Source organism: Fulmarus glacialis, unplaced genomic scaffold (assembly GCF_000690835.1).
Source record: "Fulmarus glacialis isolate BGI_N327 unplaced genomic scaffold, ASM69083v1 scaffold30362, whole genome shotgun sequence".
Taxonomy (NCBI): domain Eukaryota; kingdom Metazoa; phylum Chordata; class Aves; order Procellariiformes; family Procellariidae; genus Fulmarus; species Fulmarus glacialis.
The window spans coordinates 1273-21127 of NW_009196585.1; the positions used below are offsets into that span (position 1 = coordinate 1273).

Below are 19855 nucleotides of genomic sequence, written 5' to 3' on the forward strand. Positions count from 1 at the left end.
TTACTTGGCACCAGAACACCTCATGAAAAATTCCAACACAACTGGTTCTTTTTCTTAATTTTTTAAGTGTAAGGGTTATAGTTAAAACACAGAAAGACTATTATAAATGTTAATATAGGGCTCTTGAAAAATATGGAGTTGACTGGAAAAACAGTATGTAGCTAAAGCACAGTTATCTGAACTACTCTCATCTCCTAGGAAAACATATCTCCAGAGGATTAAAACATATACTGCAAATTTCTAAACATCTACATCCTTCTTACCTGATCAGTTTGGTCCCATTCTCCTTGTTGTCTAAGAGATGGAATAGACCAGATTGTCAGTTTTCCTGAGAAATGAATAGCTGCCAGAAGAGCTCCATCAGGAGAAAGATTCATCTTGAAAACTCCATCCTGCCAAACATTATGTCAGCAAATTAAAAAATCCCCAAACAAACAAGCAAAAAAATCCCCACACACATCAAAGCATACCAAAAAGACCTCCCAAAAAAGCCCAAACTATTTTTTATATTTTAGGAAAAAAAATTGTACTATCTTCCATCCAGAAAATTTAACATGCTTTAAATTTAAAAAAAAAAAAAAAACCCCACAAAACAAAAACACTTTGCTAAAAGTCAGAATAAAGGTAAAATATCAATTGTGGCATGGAAGAGTAAAAGCAACCTGTATAAAGAACACTACCATAACACTAACAAATCTTTAAGAATGTCAACTTCTCTATCACATTGTCATACAGCAAATAAAATCTTGAAGTGTGCCATTCCTAGGAGAAGGGCGCAGACAGCAATGCAGAGCTATGTGGAGGAAGACCTGCAGGTTGTTCTCAAACCATCTGTTCAGAGAAAACATTCAGCAACCTCAGTTTTCTATCGTCCTGCCTCTCAGGTCCACCCAAGGAAGACTGTTACCCAAACACAGCTTAGTACAGCTCTTCCTCCCAGGGAGTAAACTTTTGGGTAAGCTTTATTACAATTGAAAAAAAAAAAAAAAAAACACAACAAAAAAGGGGGGGAATACAAGAGATACATAGACGAAGAGATCTTGAAGTAGCACATTGTCCATTTCAGGACACTGAATCTGAATTTAACAATCTCTTGAGTAACAATAGACTAAGCAGCAATATAGCAAACATTGATTAAGTCCATACAGATGAAATGATTCAACATCTGTAAGTAAACTTCATCAAGGCTACAAAAATTCTCCTGGATTAAGTTTTCCTTCAGCTCTGGATATCTTAAGAAGGAAAATGTACTTCAAACGAAATATTTCCTTAAGGATTCACAAACTCCCACACTGGATCTATACACTATTTCCATAAGACAAGAGCCTCTAAATATAGACTCAAACTTAGTGCCACTGGCAACGCATAACAATTTCTGAAAACACAATTTCTATTTATTCCCCCCATCCCCGACACAACTTCCATGTTTTCAGAAAGATCATTAAGTTCTCAGAGTCTAGTCTTCACTGAAAGACAGCAGGATGTAGATTCCCAAAATTTATACTGTTTATAAAATCCCATTTTGTTACTGCAGTTCGCTTTTAAAAACTTCCTAATAAAGATTCATACTACAATAATGTTAGAACTGTCCAAGTCTGCTGCTAATTAATTTTTAAGCCAGCGCCTCCACTCTTGGAAAACACCCCAACACAAATGAAGTACAGAAAAGTTACTAGACATCCATACGTTTAAGAAGTTTTAATGGAGTTTCAACAGCACATTAGTGGTAGGTATTATTTGAAGATAATATTCTTTTAGGGTTTATTTGGTTGGCTGCTTTTTTTATTCTTTTTATTTTATTTCTTAGGGTGTTTTAAATTGTAGCTATGCCACAGAAACAACGATGATCAAGCAATCTGCTCACTGTTGTACAGTGGTTTGCAGCTACTGAGAGCACTGCTTAAATCCAAGCTTAAAATGTGTTTTTAATTGAAAAGGAGAGCATTATTAAGGTTTTTTTAAACTAATTATGAAATTTTTTCTAATATAAATAATTCTTAAGTATTCTCTGATTATATTCTTAAGCAGTTAGAGTACTGCAATCTCTACTATAGTTTGCCAAGGAATTGTACATGCCTACTAATGGCAATTCTTGCCTTACAAATCAAGTTGCATGCACAGAGGACAAAGAACAGAAGACTGTTAAAGGACTTAGAAACATATAGCTAAAACATATAACCCACTAAGATAAATGGTCAGTGGCATACATCACAGATATTAACAAGGGTTATACATTTACTCAGTAGTGAGTAACAATTCTGTTGCTGTTAAATTTAGGTGTTCGGCGGCCACTAACACATTCAAATTTACCACCCGAGCATTGTAATCTATGGAGGTTAATCAGTCCTTGGCAAAGCAGGCAATGCTGCCTCAGTAAACAGCTTGTCAACTTAAGGGAACTGCAGAAAAAGATACTGAAAACTTCAGCAGGTTGGCACTTCACATTTTATAAGTATCATTTAGGTTAGCAACACTAAGAATCAAATCCCAATATAGCTAGTTCTAATATACAAGTCCTCTAGTTGGTGTGTCTGTCATAACTTAACACTTGCCAATTTCCCACTAAGAATATAAACTACACCTCACATATTTAAACCATAACCCCTGAAATCAGATTAAACATTCAAGGATGAGTAACAATATCTCCTTTTCTTCGTAAATTTAGTACTGGCAAGTGCAGTGAAGTTAAAGTTTAATACAGCTACATCCAGTACTAGCCTTCCAGTTAAAAAAGTTTACTTCAGCCTTCTCTTTTATATTTTCAGTGAAGGAAATAAAAGCTCTCCCCATTCCACCCTTGAGAGAGATTCAGAAAGATTTGTTTTCCCCTTCCAATCAAGCATGCAATTTCTTCTTTTAACTAGTCACCTAAACATCCCAAAAATCTATTAAGGTCATTTCCAAAGTCCATATAACTTCAGCCATTTTTCCTCTCAGGAGGACAGAGTGAGGGTGGTAGACAGATTCTCTACTGTTCTTTCCTTATAAAACAAAAGAAGGGAAAACAAATTTTTCACAAGGGGGGGGGGGGGGGGGAGTAAAAAAAGGAATCAAACAAAGGCTACACACAACTAGTAGGCAAGGGATAGGAGAAGGTGGTGCAGTACTGCGTGGGTAGCTCCTAAGGCATGTAGAAGAAAGCCACAACCACTGTGTGCAAAGCCTTAGAAACATAGAAAGCACACACCTACACCTCAGCATGACACTCAAGATTTAACACTCACTCATGCATGGGAGAGGCGAATACAAGACCCATACCCAGCATTTTTTAAGGACAAGTTAATTCTGATCAGCAGTTTCATTAGGTTCGCATGCATCCTGGTAGTAGAAGTTTGACCCATAATAAACCTTTGAAGCTACTTAGCAACATGTTTCCATAGTATCTCGTAACAGACTGTAAAAATTAAGTCTTTGTGTCTGCCCTAAGCCATGAATGATTACTTTGAATCCACTCATTTTTTCTTCTCCACATTGTATGAAAATTTTGGGCTGTAAGGTGATGCGGTTTTTGTTTGTTTTCTAGTGGGAGTAGGGTTGTGCAGAAGGCTGGGTTTTGGAGTTCCTCTTATTTTTCTCTTGAGGGTATACTTGAGAAACATTGTCACAATCTACTCTCTTCTTTTAGAATATATAACCTACCTAACATGCTATGATCATTACATTCATTAACAAATAACTAGGTGGCTTTTTACAAGTTCCTTTTTGAATAAGAGTTTACATTTAATATCGAACTCCACATCTCTAGACCTGTTCCTGTCAGTATGCTGAAAACCCAAGATTCAAGCTTCAGCAGATGAACTAATTGGATTTTTAAAAAAGCCAAATAAATGGCAAGCTACTCCAATTAATGCTAAAAGCTTATTATTTTTTATAAGTTTTATAGAAATGTTAATTCCTAAGTTGCATAAATTAAAAACTACTTTCAATCAGTCTCTCAGGCAGTCATTAATGGACAATTATGTTAGTAAAATACATTTCTGAGGTAGACCTAGACCTTAATACCTGTTCTGTTCCCCGCCTGCTGTAAAATCTTATATTCATAATCCTTAATAATCCTCTTCTCTGTGCCTGTAAGAACAGAAACATATCATACAATGAAAGACTATCTCATACATTGTTTTATGCACCGAAAACTAAGTCATATCTAAAGTACTAAAACAACTCCACAGCATTCTTTAAACTTCCTTAAGACTGCCTATTTTAAAATAATGCAAGGATAATAAAACGCGTTTTGTATAACTTTGCCCATTTCACTAGGTATTTATCATGCCACAGAAAAGCCCTACCCATTTGCAATGAAATTAACAGCTCGCTTTTAGTACTAAGTAATACCTATAGAAGAGTAAATACTGGAATTTATCCTAGTATAATGTAAATTGATTTCAGTATATCCACACGGTAGTTGTTACCAAATCAAACGTTTACTTCTACCAGAAGCAAAAGAAATCAATAGTCAGACTTAAACTGAAACATTTATTTCAGGTGTGCTGCCTTTTGTTATGAAGTAATAAAAACACAAAAATAACTGGAATTTTTCCAACAAAGACAGGTAACATATCCCAGTACACAAGTAAGGAGTTTGTCTATTTCCACACTACATTTTAGTTTTTGTTGTTTCTCGTTGTTCTGATTTGTCTTTTTTTTTTTTTTAAACCACAAGTGGTAATCAAGAACTTGAAAGTTCAAATCATACTACAGAAAAAGCAAAAACAGACAGCTATGGGAGGGGAGAGATAACTTATTAGAAGTTCACATCATAGCTTACAAAACAGCAAAACATTGCATTAAATTCTTCTTTAAAAAAGAGATTCATATTGAACTTCCAGTTAGATAATTCTGCCAGTGACAATATTCATCCAATAAAATGAGGAAACATACTTACTGTTCTAATGTCATCTTCATAACCAGTAACTTGTTTATAATGGGGAGAGCCTGACAGAACTCTCCAAGCAGATATCCCACAACCAGTTGCTTTAGATACTCCATCTTCATCTCTTTCACAGCCTCCTACAAGTAGAAGTCTGTAAAATATATAAAGGCATATTATGGTTTCATATACTGCCATATAAATGTTTTTTTAATTGTCTTAAGCCAGAACTATAGCAGTTTGCTTGCAGTAACAAAAAGATTAAGTATATTAAGATTCCTAACAGCCCCAATAAGCTCTTAACTTCTGTGTGTTTATTCACAGACAAGAAGACTTAAATATTACTTGAGCAACACTTGTTATTTGTGGCATTTATCCCTATCCATTCTCAACTCTAGCTTTCCAAATAAGGCATAATTCCCAACATCTAAAAGAAAATATGTCTGGCTACAATTTGAGTTCCTCCCATACCCTCAAAGAACGATAAAAATTTCATAAGCTTAAGGTTATAAAATGTTCTGGTCATTCTGTTTAAGTATTAGGTTTCCATTTATTCAGATGTGGTACAAAAGCTATTTCACTTTTATTGAGGAACCAAATGTGTCAAGGTTTTTCAATTTTGTTTTCTAAAGCCACTCTACCAATTATAAACATGCATGCAATAATTTTGTTACATGCAGTAGATCATATTTTAAAAACTTTGAGGGAATTCTTACAATTTTTGTTGATTCCCGCTAAAATGTATCAAAAAATTTTCCCCTGAAGCCCTTCCACCTTACTAACAAGCAGTTTTATATTTAACTGATGATTACTTTGATGAAAACGTAGAGAACAGACGTCTACGTTTGTTTCGAAGCATCATTTTAGTGAACAACCCATCGAAAAGTAAAGTATCTGCAAAAAAGGCACAGATTGGAAAAGCCAGAAGTTCAGCCCTGAGAACACTCCTGTATCAATTTTCAAAGTCTCCATTACTCTTGAAATGCTCTACCACCTAGCGGCTGACACTCATACAGCTCTCAGCTGTGATTTGAGTGTATTTCAAAACATTTCCTGCAAGAGTCAACTGAAAGAAAAAAAGAAGAAAAAAATTTTTTTTTTTCCTTCCACATTTAATACTATTTAAGAGGTCAGTAAAACTTATTTAACATTCCCAGGTCTCACGCTATTCACAAGCATATAGCAAGATGACTTCTACCATGGATGCTTACAGTCTGCTAAGGTTCTTAAGAGTTTTTGTTATTTTGTGGTATAAAGAGTTGCCTAAGACAGCAAAACACTTTCACCATTTTCCACAAAAACAGCAACAGAAGACTCTCAGTCTACCATCATAATTAACAGGAAAATGGGCAATTTTGCATTGTTCTTATGATCAGAAAGTAAAGCACAGCACAGCTAAGAGGAATTACTTCTCCCTTAAGGAGGTGCTGTTTAAATTTAGAATATGTAAAGTTTCTGACTGAACATCCATGACGCAGTGGTTTCTTGCTGTAGCATAACAAGAAGAAACCATGTTATCATTTAAGGAACAAACATTCCTATCAGAGTCAAGGAAATCTAGCATGAGTAGCGCAGATCATATTTCAGACTCCTTAAAACTGGTAACCTGAAGAGCATGTGGAAGCAAACATACTTCTTGAGTAATTAGCATACATTTTTTGTAGCAATAACATAGGAAAAAAGCAGACATAAAATTCACCTGTCATAGCTTTCCCATAGTTACTTAGCAAAGCATTGTGTTATGAAGATGACAACGATTAGCAAAGCATCGTATTAGACAATCCATGAGAGAACTCCAACACAGACAGAGCAGCAAAGGAGGACTGTACTTCAGCATTGTGTAGATCACAGAAGTTGTTTCACCATAAATACTACTTGTTAAACAGAGATTGTTGCTCAGTGAGCACAGCAATCCCGGTGTTAAAATACCAAAGAACTCCTACAGTGCATACCTCTTTTTCTGAACAAGCTAGTAATATAAGACTGCATTAAGCCTTTTATGTGACAAACTTTACATCTTAAATGAACCCAAGTTGCTTTATATTTTAACCGTTTCCAATCAACACCAACTGTTTGGTTTTGATACTGGTTGTTCATTCCGGTCAATTGGTTGGACAGTTCTCAAGTAAATATTTGGACAGGAACTCAGAGGAACTTACCAAGACACCACTTTAACCCAAAATACTAGATAAGAGTACTTTGTTCTGCAAGTCATATTAAGCATGAGCTCGATCTGAGGATGTCTCTGGTACCAGGACTCTCAAAGACTATAGGGGTTGGTTAGAAATAACAATAATGGAATGGCAAACATTGAAAACCAGAATATTTAAGCAATTCCATACTCAGGCAACTGAGGACAACATAGAAAGTTTAATTTCATTCAACTTTGGGACATAAACAAACACTAGAAACTACTTGAACAGTTTGTTATTCTTTCATGAAGAAAGTGACTTAAACTGAGGAAGGCATGGAGAGAAGAACATCAATCCTTCAGAAACGTGGAAAACAGTAACATGTGAGGTACAGTCACCAATAAACAATGCAGTTCTCAGAACACAAAATATTTTAATATCAAATTTTCTGCTGATTACTGGGGAAAAGTGCACCTCAGAAGAGAAAAGTTTCACAGATTAAGTGTCATACACTTAATAATCCATTTGTTTGTTTCCCTTCTGCGTATTTTTTATTTTCCTTCTCCCTGACGTTTCCGTTCTGCAATTTTCCTCTGCCTACAACTGTTCTACTGGAGAAGCTTGACACACTGCCGCTTATCAAAGAACATAAAAGCTGCCCCCAAGAAAAGCCGTCTTTTAGACACACTACATAGCTCTTCTGAGGAACTTCACTTAAAAACAAGGAAGTAACAAGTTTTAAAGTATCTTGCAGCACATACCTCTACCAAACAAATGAACTTTCAGCAGAGACATAGCACGCCACAAGAAATTCCTTGTAACAAATAGGATTTAGAGCAAAATATTTATCTACTCTGTTGTACATGATGCAGTTTATGTCCATTTTAGCTAGTCAAAAATAAACATATTAGGGTCCTCACATATCAGCACAGCGTCTAATATCAGTGAACATGAAATCACATCTTAAACCTCTAAAAGATGTTGGCAAGGTCAATCATTACACATAAAGTGATTAATTTCCTAACTTTTTTTAGCACAGAAAGCAAGTTTCACATGTGTCTCTTTCACAGCCTGACCATGAGGAAAGCTTTAAAAAAAAAAATTACAAATCAGTGAACAAGAACTTTATTAAATCGCTACAACACAGCTGTCAATTCCTAATAACCAAGAGACAGCAGGCATAATCTTCTGGAATATTAATTTATCTACAGTCTTGTCCATCCATAGGCACCTGAATTCTCCCATAAGCTCCAGATTCCATTGCAACATGCCACTGAATTAAAAATTTCAACAGCAGCAGTGACTATTACAATTGACTGCACTGTTCCAGAGGTGACTAAGAGACAAATAGTAGCACAAAGACCAAGAGAAGAATTGTCAATAATAGTGACAGCAGTAGCTCCAAAACTGCCTGGACGAGCTCTCAAAAATTCCATCAAGATAAATCGTTTCAAACAAATTTTGGAAAAAACTGTCACATACAGTGCAACATATTTATAATTCAGAATATCTTTTAGGATAAATGAAACTCAATGACAGCTGGAATGAAGATGTCATATCAGTTTAGACACACACAAGACACAACCTCAAAACAAAAAGCCTTCTCCCAGGACTGCAGAGAAATTCATCATGGCAGCATGTACTAAAAATTCTAAAAAGCTTTTCAGAGAGCAAAATGCAACAGCAGGGACAGAAACTATTAAGATGAATAACACAACTGGCATCAAAAGAAAATGAAAGGTACTCCTGAGAGCCTCAGCAAAGATCTGGCCTTATGTACCAATTATTTTTTCAGGACTAGAGAGTAGATGACTCCAAAACAACAAGTTCATAGGTAAAGTGGTAACAGCAACAGGACAGGTTTTTTTCCTGTTTACTGTTTTGTTGGTTTTTTGTGGTTTGTTTTTTTTTTTAAAGTTAGTCTCCGTCTGAAGAAGAAGATACCATGCCAACAACTTTTTTTGTCCCAGTAATGTGAAAAGTTACTTTTCCTGGCCAAATACTTGGGTTCTTAAATCACACCGTATCAGCTGTAGTTTTATAGCACTCCAGATGGGTCACAAAGCAACGTTAATATATGACACCTAATAGTAACTCCCTAGAAGGGAAAGTTTTGTCTATCACACTGTTATGGACATCAAGATCAATGCAACATCCTTCAGTACTTAAAATGTTAAAGTCTTAAACAATTTTTATTCTTGCACGTGTTTTCTACACAGAGCACAGCTAGCATGCAGCAGCTTATGCAGCAGTTTCTGGGCTCCATTTCTAGATCCTCTTAATCTTCTACATACTTCTGTGGATCATCAGAGGACTCCTGGGAAACCTTTGAGGAACTTGACAATGCCTGCCATTTCCAGGAAGAGCTAGATAGCAAGCTCTAGAAGCTTTTACAAGGTCCACCAGCTGTTCCTCATCAAAGGGTGCTTTGAGCTTTTGTTCCAGCTGACTCATGATTAGTAAGGGTCAGGAACCCTTTCAACATGTCCTAGAAAAAGACCTAATGTAAGTGCCAGGCCTAGAGCACAGCCAACAGATGCAGCATTTTGTGCAGCAGTTTGCAGAAAACGATGGCCAGAAACTCGCTGTACACATTCTCAGCAACTGTGGTCATGCATCGCCAGGCTCAGTCCCCAGCATCCACTGGAGCAGCTACCCCAGAACATCAGAGGCCTTGACTCAGACAACGCTCCTGCAGGAGGACAGAGATGTGCAGGTCTTGGAATGCAGGGACACGGCTCCAAGCAACCTGCTCTTGTTGACCCTGCTGTAAAGGGGAATGGATTAGATGATCTCCAGAGGTTCCTTCAGTCTCAAAAAAGTTGCGGCCCTTGCAGTACCTCAACTGTACTCTATTTCAAAGGTTTCTACGAAGTTGGGCTGAAGATAACAAGCATAATACCAGTCTCAAAAACAGCAAGTTCAATTGAGGCATCCAAGAAAAACTTGAGACTTCTATGCAATTCTTCACTCATCGATTTTGGTACAACAAGCAAATTGCAACTGAATCTAAAACCTTTCATCTCCTATAGCCATCACACATTTTAGGCTGTAATATCAAACATTTTCTGTAGCAATTGCAGATAACCCTGAAGTAAGACATTCAGCTCCAAAGCAAGACACTCAAAATAAGCACGGTGTTGAACCTTCCATTAGAGCCTACAGAGAGCTCACACTGAAGCAGACATTTTTGCCAACTAAAGTGCACCATAAATTCCATCAGAGATGAAGGCTGGATCACATGAGAACACCAATATTAGGCATCTAAATTAAGGTATATAACACTTTTCAACAGCAGTGAAACTCATTATTAGACTTTTTCCCAAAGCTATTGTTTCAAGTTTTCCTACAGATTCAGATATATTCCCTGCTGAAATATTCTCTCTGCAATTATCATACATCTAGTTGAAAAAATTAAGCATATTAAGTTCTTAAGCACTATTTAATTGCACTGTAATAGGTAATGAGCAAATACATAGCAATATAGAGTGCAGCAAGTCAAGGCTTACAAGCAGTGGAAATAGACCAGTGTAACTTCACCATCTGAAACTAAATTAAATGCAAGAAAGAACAAAGTGACAAAGCTGAACTTACATTAAGTGATCAAAGTTCACATTATTGAAAATGAAAACTTTAAAGTGTTCATATGTATCTACAATTCAAGAAATGCACAATTTAAGAAAACTGCCCCCCTTCAACTCCTTCTGGGTTTTTTTTCTGATAACAAGACAATTTCAGGAAGAGACTCTGCTCATGAATTGAGAGTTCTCTAACGCCAAATTTAGAAGTATTCTACCAGAGTAAATTCAAAACAGAAAAGACTTCCCTACATGAAGAGCAAAATATCAGTTCTTTCTGCTTTCCATCCATTCCATCCAATTGCGCATTCTTTCAAGTGTCTATTTTTCAACTTTACTGAGCAAGTCAACTGACTGCACATAGCAGGAGATACTATAATCACAGGGGACTCCACCTGACTTTTTATTTTCATGGAAGGAGTCATAATATTTCATGGTAAAAACAAGTAATTCCTGAATGTGTATGCCACACACATTACACAAACTTATTATTTCAGCAGCAGATATAACCACATCTTTTCACATAAGGAAAGAGCATTTCTCTCCCTAGAAAGTATGTAATACAGGCCACAAAAAAAAAAAAAAAAATTGTGCCAGCCATAGGCTTCAATAAAAAATAACTTTAATTACTAATATTCTGAATAAACTGTTCTAAGCACAAAACCAGCATTGTCTTCTGCTCTTTTACTTCACACTATTATCAAGTTTTAAAAACTTTAACCTAAGTTCTTATAAGAATAGTAGGAAAATCAAAGCTATTACTTCTCTTGGAGGTGGAAGGAAAGAAGGAAAACAAAACTTGAAATTTTTGCCTTCCCCCCACCACCACCTTTTAAACAGCTAATTGAAAAAATTAAGCATATAAAGTTCTTAAGCACTATTTAATTGCACTGTAACTTGCCATTAGCACACACAAAGCAACGTCCATACTGTTTGGTTGACAACTACACCAGCTGATTTTCTACATATTTTCTTGTTAATGGGTTCATCCATTAAAAGAGTTTAACAGTTCGGACATCATTTGCTCAGAAACACACCAAAACTGAAAAGCAAGCACATCCATCTATCATATTATCAGAATAATTATTTGACCATACTTTGAATATTAACCAATATTCTTTGCAACACTCACTGTTGCAACCTCCTAATATTAGGAGCAGAAAAGATAACTTTGGAAACAAGTGCTTAGAACCATTAACCCTGGTCTGCTCAAATGAAAGAATGAGTAGGTTCTGTTGTCTGGTCAGATAGCACTAGCAAAGCTCCATAAACCCACACCTACTACCTCAAAACTCTAGATTTAGTATACTGAGTATTAATTATGTGGAATTACTAGATATGAACTAGGTAGAAAGAAGAAACCATACTCAAAATTAATCTCTCAAAGTAGTAAGCTAGAAGAACATTACTTCTCATTAATAACCATTTTTTAACCCAAGATAGATAGGACAGCTCACTTAACATTGAAGAATGAGAACAAGTTTTTAAACAGTGAGTTTCTTCTGGTATTCTATAGCCAAGCCTATTTTTCACAATACAGTGATATGACGTATTGCGCTGACAAATTCAATCCTAGTAGATCTAATAGAAGAAAAATATCTAGAAGGAACTTTAATTCCTACAACCGAAGAGAAATAGAAAAATAAGTTGCTGAGTTTACCCTGCTATATAACAAGTAGATATTAAAACGGTAGACACATTTTTAAACACAAGTAATTGGCTAACAAGGACTTATTCCAACTACATCTGGTTCAAGAGCAAGGCAGTCAATTAGTCCATCTTTCAAGTCTGGTATCTGTACCCAATATGTTACTAATAGAGAAAATGCATCACAAGACAACTCCAAATACCAAAGTCTGGCAGTTCCAGTCAGAACACTAGGAAAAATGGGCTGGCCGAGGAGTCCAGCAATCAAAGCCAGACAGAAAAAAAAACAAATTAACTATACATCAGCCCTTATCCCCATCAAATTCGGAAACATCTTTTGAAACTATTCCTGACATTCTAAAAAATTTTGCTTATGCAAGGTACTCAAACAGTAAAGGACACAACTTGATTTTCATTATTCGATTAGTAAAGTGAGATCACCAACTAGGGCTTCTTTCATAGGTACAATGATATATGACTTCTTATTACTGATTCACGAAATACCAATATTAAAATAGATTTTTTTTTTTCTCCCCCTCCTTATGCAACACACGTCAATGTTTATTTTGCCACTTCTGTTCATCATTTCCATATTATTGGCAAGTAGCAAACAGAACGCTTACCTGTGACGAGGATGATAAATGACAGTAGTTATTCCATGGACATAATGGCTGCTGAAGCTGAAACTATGACTTTCTTGAAAGCTTTGATTCGTTCCAACACTAAGTATGGGGGGAGGGGGAAAAAAAAAAAATTTATTTCAGTTTTATTTTCTTTAAAGAGTGGAAAGAATTCCTTTGAAGTTCACAGTGCCTTCTCAAAGCAAGTCAAAGTTTATGCTTACCTTACAAGATAACTTCTCAGTTCTCCACGATAATTAACGACAAGCAGTTCAGCTGACCATTGGGCACTTGCTTTATATTCCAGAAAGATCAATCCAGCAATAGCATAACTCAGATCTCCTGGAAAACTTGCTGTCTTTACCCAAAAATGCAGACAAGACATTGAGAGAGAAAGGGGATTAAAAAAAAAAAAAAAAAAAAAAAAAGAAAAAGAAGAAAGTGTCCTAGTTACTGAAAGAACTAGGAAGTTAAATTTACTATATTGTATAAAAATGTATTAAAAAAATAAAGTTTCATAGTTTGTATTAGTAACAAAATACACTTCCTTTTATCCTGATTTTAAAGAAATCTTATTACTTTCAAGTCTGCAAAGACAATATACTAAGGAAACACCTTGAGCCACCTCCCCAAATTAGTTTCATACTACCTTTAAATATGCAAAATATAAAATACATTGTGTGGGGCAAGCCAATAGCAATTATCTACTCTCATACCAAGGAAAAAAAAAAATCCTCATATTGCTCTTTCAGTGATATTTCTTGATTTATAAGTGATTCTGCATACAAACTGCAGATTTGTAATCTACTACTTCAAATTGTAATTATTTGCATGCAAACTAAGTAGGTGATTCTATTCTTTCACAATCTGATGTACCTGCAGATCTACCACATTTCTAAGAAAAAGAAAAGAAAGATGAAGTTTCTGACTAGATACATCAGCACAAACTATATGCTTTGAAAGTGCTACACACATGACTTAAGCTTAACTATAATATATCCAATCATATGATAAACTTCATGGTACATTTGTGCATGGTATTCATACTGTAAGCCTTCATACCAAAGTAAGCAATGATTCAAAAAAGGCCAAAGAGTGGAAATTAGCTTTTATCCTCACAAAAAGTTCTACTACATTCATATTTAATCTAAGAGAGCACTTACCGGTGAAATGACCAAAAGCTCGCTACCCATTAGGTCAAACACTCTCACTGTTCCAGTGCTTTCAGCATAAGCAAGTAACGTACAATCATGACTCCACGCCACTCGCCTCCACTGAGGGTTAGGATCCTTTGGCACTGAAAAAGGAAGAAAGTTACTAAAAAATGAAATATAAATATATTCCCTTAAACAAAACACAAAGTCAATTGCATCAAAAAATGCAGGGTGTCTACCATCATTACAAGCCTATCTCAGAGGAGAAAAAAAAACCCACCACCTCCAACACCTGCTACGTCTCCTAAACCCATTAATTTTAATGATTATGTCATTTCAGATTCAGGTTTTGTATGTTAATCATCATGAAATGAAGAGAGGGGGAGGGAGGGCAATGGAACTATTCACAAAGCAAAATTATTAAAAGATTCTTCCCAATGCTTTTAAGAAGTTAAAACATTATCTTTAAAGTAAACCGACATCACCATTTAGCAATGCATGAATAATAAACACTGATGACACTAAATAATGATGTAGAGGTTGCTATATTGTATACCTTGACATTTTCCAACTATGGATCCAAAGTCATCTTTTGCAGACCTGCAGAAAAAGACTCATTATGGATTTAAATAAGGAAAAAAACACTATTCAATTTTCCAGAATAAACAGAACACTATAAAAATATTCTAAGTGCACAATTCAAAGGCCTGCATGTATTTAACTACTTGTTCAAAATGGCAGATAGTAGCCCTTAGGCAGCTACAATACTAACAATAGTATTTTACAAACCCTCCTCCCAACACATAAATACTAATATCCCTCATTTAGTAGTAATGCTGTTCAAAATAGAATAGCAACATTTCAGAACTTCAGCATGTAACTTCAGGAGAAAAAAAAACCTAGTCAGTATTCTCTAGGTTACAATTTTAGAAACAATGCAAGAATATAGTTACATTAATACAGTTGAAACACAAGATTTATTTTATAGTCTATAAGCTGACATTTATGGTGTTCACACACTTCTGATTGAACAATTTTCATACACTTGCTTCTTTTACATATAAATAGAAGGTCTGACCTTCTAGCAAATGGATTTTTGTGAAGCAAGTAAACACACTCAATCAAGACCCGTTCTACAGCTAAATGTGTTCCTGAACTGGCAAAGGAGAGCTTGTAAGAGAGCAGAAGAAAAAGGGAAAGCATCAGTCTTTACGGCAATCCACATTACTCGTAAAATAAGGTGAAGTATCATGCATGCCAGCTACTCTACAGAGAAGCAGAATACTAGCTCCTTGTCCCATTTCTTAGGAAAGAATTTCTATTCGCTCGTGATGACTTTAAAGGGAAACAGAAAAGCAAAGGTTAGAAAGACCATGATTTGGGTTGCATCCTGATTGTTTTTCTTTCACATCTTGAACAAAAAAGAGAAAGAGAGATACAGATAGATATTTACATAAATTTATCTATAACATTAATATTTGTGGAGCGTTTTGAGGGGGGGTGTTTTGGTTTGGTTTGTTTTTTTTAAATGGGGAATGGCCAAGAACTAAGAAGAAAAAGAAGGCTTCTGCTTTCTAAGTGATAATGTATTTTAAGATTATTCCATAGATTACTTTCACAACACATAACATTCCCAAAAAACCCAGAAAAATCTTTAAAAGTACTGTTAGTAAATGACTAGAAACACTTTCTCAGAACTCCACAACTGTGGTCATGAAGCAATAGATAATACTAAGTTACCTGATTTCTACGCATTGGTCTTGAACAACTGCCAACAATTTACCATTGCTGAAAGAGAAAAATAAAGGCGTGAAAGTTCATTTAAAGTCCAGTCCTTACAGAATGTGCATCAGAGCTCTAGGTGCTTTCTGCAAGGTTAAATATAAATTTCCTCTTTCATAAATCAAAACAAACTGGGAAATATCAATTTTTATACCAAAAAAAAAAAAAAAAAAAAAAATCAGTGCTATAATAAGATTCCCTTCATGTCACTGAAATGTATCTCTCATTCTTTTCTAGTAGCACTAAGAAAACAGAAACAACGTCTAAAATCTTGCTGCAGGGGAGGCCAGAATCAAATTTTGCTATAGATAATTTTATAACAGCAATATCTAAAACTATGTATTGCTTTATCTAGAATAAACAACTATCATTCTTCAGTAAGTTACGTCATCTCCTTAGGAGCAGGTCTTCTGTCTTTGTACCTAACATACAACATTGCAACTGGCACGTTGTGCATCAAAAGAGATCATCACTTCCCTCAAAGAATCACCATTTCTCTCAACAGTAGAGAAAAAACTGATCATATTCAGCGATAATACATAATAAACTAAAACATTCCCTACTACCTTCACGTCACTGAACCATTTTGCTGTACATATTTATGCTTATTTTTAAAAGCCAGTGATCTCACTGATGCTGCTAAAATTACAGCAGAACAGCTGGTTCTAGCCTTGGAACTCTCACTTCTCCTCTAAACATACAATAGCAGACAAGTCTTGAAGGTATGCGTTCCCTTTCCACAAATTTTGAAATAAGCAGTTTATATTACATATCCTGCCAAGTAGTAGGTCTCTAACTGATCAAATTCAGGACTTGAGTTTGAGAACGATTGCACTGCAAGCCACTTTGCCTCAAAAGGTAGAAGGACATTCAGACCTGAGTGAGAGATGCATTAAATTAAGGGAAGCAGCGTGGAAGCCCCTAGGTAGCAGACTAACCTTTTTTTCCCAAGGCTACTTGTAAAAGCCTCCAGTATTTCTCTTGACCAAAAAGAATAATATGACTTTAGCATAGTATTAACTCAGCATTCTCACCAATGGGGATGGCAGGGGGAGGAGGGGAAACATTAATACATTCACTACTGCCAAAAACGTAAAACCATGTAAGCTGGTTACCTTGCAAGTACTAGGTGCCAGTTGATCTGCTTACTAACTAGACGAACTAGTCCAGTGGGCAAAGAAAACTTTGCAGGGCTGAAATAACAAAAACATTAGGCTAAATCAGAATGTACACCTAAGAAAAGCAGTACCTGAGATACACATGCCAGACGACTTAGCTTTAAGGTAACCATCAATCACCTGGGAGGTTTTAGCAACGAAACGTGAATCAACACTGCACCCTGCCAACGATGAAGGCTAACAACATCCTTGTTTGTATTAACAGAACAAAACTACATATTAAGGGAACTGATTATTTACTCATCACTCTTTATACTCCGGTCAGCAGCTAGTTTGGGCCCTCCCCATTACAAGAACACCACCAATAAACCAGAGGGCCACCAAGATGGTCAGGGGACTAGAGCACTTGCCCTACAAGAACATGCTGAGGGAATTGTACTTGTTTAGCCTGGAGAAGGGAAGGCTTCAGGGGGACCAAACAGCAGCTCTCCAATACCTAGGAGGTTACCAGGAAGATGGGAGCCAGTGAGGTGCATGGCAAGAGCATGAGAAACTGTGATCAATCCTTTGGTTGACTTGGCAGTGTTAGGTTAACGGTTGGACTCGATGATCTTAAGGGTCCTTTCCAACCTAAATGATTCTATGATTCTAAAATAGAGGAGGTTCCAAGCTGACATAAGGAAGAGAATTCTTCACCATAAAGACAGTCAGGCACTGGAACAGGCTGCCCAGAGAGTCTCTGGGATCTCCATCCTTTAAGCTTTTCAAGACCTAGCTGGACAGAGCCCTAAGGAACTTAGTCTAAATTCAAAGTTCTCCCTGCTTTTAGCAGGACTTTAAACTAGAGGCCTCCCGAGCTCCCTCCCAAACGCTTTTACTGAACACATAAAAATAGCAGTTAGAATCAATTATAAACGCTAGAAATCAGACTTTAAATATGACTACTTGGAGGGAGGGAAGAAAAATAAGTTAATTCTGTCTGAATCCTTACAACTAGACTTATATGATGGTATGCAGCCCATAAACACCACCCCCCACCCCAAAAAAGGGGGGAGGGGAGGGGGGACACAGCACAAAATAAAGTAGAACACCAGCAATAGGGAAAACAGCATTGCCTGCTGAATTCAAGTATAGCATTGTTTCACAGGGAGCCACTTTAATATCCCTTTCTATATATCTCAAAACCAACAGAATACCCCTAAAAAGTCTGGAGAAGAGGAGGCTGAGGGGAGACCTCATCGCGCTCTACAACTACCTGAAAGGAGGTTGTAGCGAGGTGGGGGTTGGTCTCTTCTGCCAAGTAACCAGCGATAGGACGAGAGGAAATGGCCTCAAGTTGCGCCAAGGGAGGTTTAGACTGGACATTAGGAAAAACTTCTTTACTGAAAGAGTGGTCAGGCCTTGGAACAGGCTGCCCAAGGAAGTAGTTGAGTCACCATCCCTGGAAGTATTTAAAAGAAGTGTAGATGAGGCGCTTAGGGACATGGTTTAGTGGGCATGGTGGTGTTGGGTTAACGGCTGGACTCAATGATCTTGGAGGTCTTTTCCAACCTTAATGATTCTGTGATTCTGAAAAGGGAGAACTGATATCTTCAAACCTGCCAAGTACATCAACAGAGTAGTATAACCATAGAGCTGAAATTCTCCAGGAACACTGTACTTACCCCAATATATATCCAGGACAATTTACATGCCTTTTGAATCAGAAGTTAAATTTATAAATGGCAGGAGTGTCGCTCAACTAGTTATCAAGCTTTTTGTATGGCAGTTTGAATTGTCAAGAAAAAAAAAAATCCAAATTATTAGGAAGCAAATCCTGCCATGCCATCATACCTGTCATTGAGGCTTAAGGAAAAAAGGGGAGGGGAAAAAAAAAAAAAAAAAAAAAAAAAAAAAAAAACCAACACTACACAGCTTCACTTGCAGTATCTCAGTTGAGAGCGGGGAGGACAAATATGTTTTGAGAAAGATGATGTTCCAACTGCAAGTTTACTTAGGCTTCTGATAAAAGCAAAACGTCAAACTAATATACACCACCTCTTTTCTAGATAGGCTTCAGCTGCAACTGAAGTGGTTACAACTTAAACTTATGAAAAGAGAATATTCTAAGCATTGCTTGGACAATTCTAAACAAGTGTTCAATTTTACTCTCATTAAAAATAACTTTCCATCAAATCAAAAAGCTATAAAAAATTACCAAATTAAAAAGATTAAGCACTATTTTCATCAAACCTACCTGTACCAGATGTATCGAAGCAAAAACAATGCAGGACCTACAATGGAAAAAGAGGCAAAAATTACATCTCTAGTGGTTTTAAAACACTCTCCAGCTTACTGCACACAGAGTCTCAGAAATTCTCACAAAAGAAAAAGGTATTTAGGGAAAAACCTTCTACCCTTGGCCAATGAATTCTTATATTAGAGTAAATGCAAATGGCAGATCAAAAAAAATCATGACACATTTCTGGAAATTCTAAGAGAAATCCCTACTGGATGAAAATGCAATTCAGTTACTGCATAAACAAAGCATTGAATGGCAATGTAATATGACCATAATGTAAAGCTTCCTTATAGAACTAACTAGCAAACGGCCCAATGCAAGAGCTGGTTGAGAAAAAAACATAAACAACATTTTGCAAAACACAGCAGAGCTTCTAAACTTCTTAGATGTATGGTTTATTAGTTTGTCCCAATAAGCTAATAGAGACAAGAAAGCTCACAAAAATGACATAAAAATAACATAGCAATATTGATAATCAGAAAACATCTTCCTGAAAACACATCCTGCCCTCTATTTCCATTACACTAGCCACGCTAAAGTGCAGAAATTGTAAGTTTTACAAGCAATCCACACATCATTCTTATGAGTCATGAACATAAGAACAAGTCATATTTACCTGTAATTGCTCTAGTGATGATAAATGATGCACCATGTTTTCTGTTGCCTCTTGGCTGCA

The 19855-nt window shown here is 36.2% G+C and overlaps 1 protein-coding gene across 1 annotated transcript; it reads right to left on the minus strand.

The window, feature by feature from the left end:
• Positions 1 to 263: 263 nt before the first annotated feature.
• Positions 264 to 19171, minus strand: LOC104072713 (neuroblastoma-amplified sequence-like; the record flags this gene model as incomplete). Its single annotated transcript, XM_009572248.1, has 9 exons — positions 264 to 392; positions 4003 to 4068; positions 4883 to 5021; positions 13069 to 13202; positions 14008 to 14141; positions 14555 to 14598; positions 15739 to 15786; positions 16896 to 16973; positions 19135 to 19171. Coding segments are annotated over 9 exons (809 nt in total), but the record flags the coding sequence as incomplete, so codon positions are not given.
• Positions 19172 to 19855: the final 684 nt, after the last annotated feature.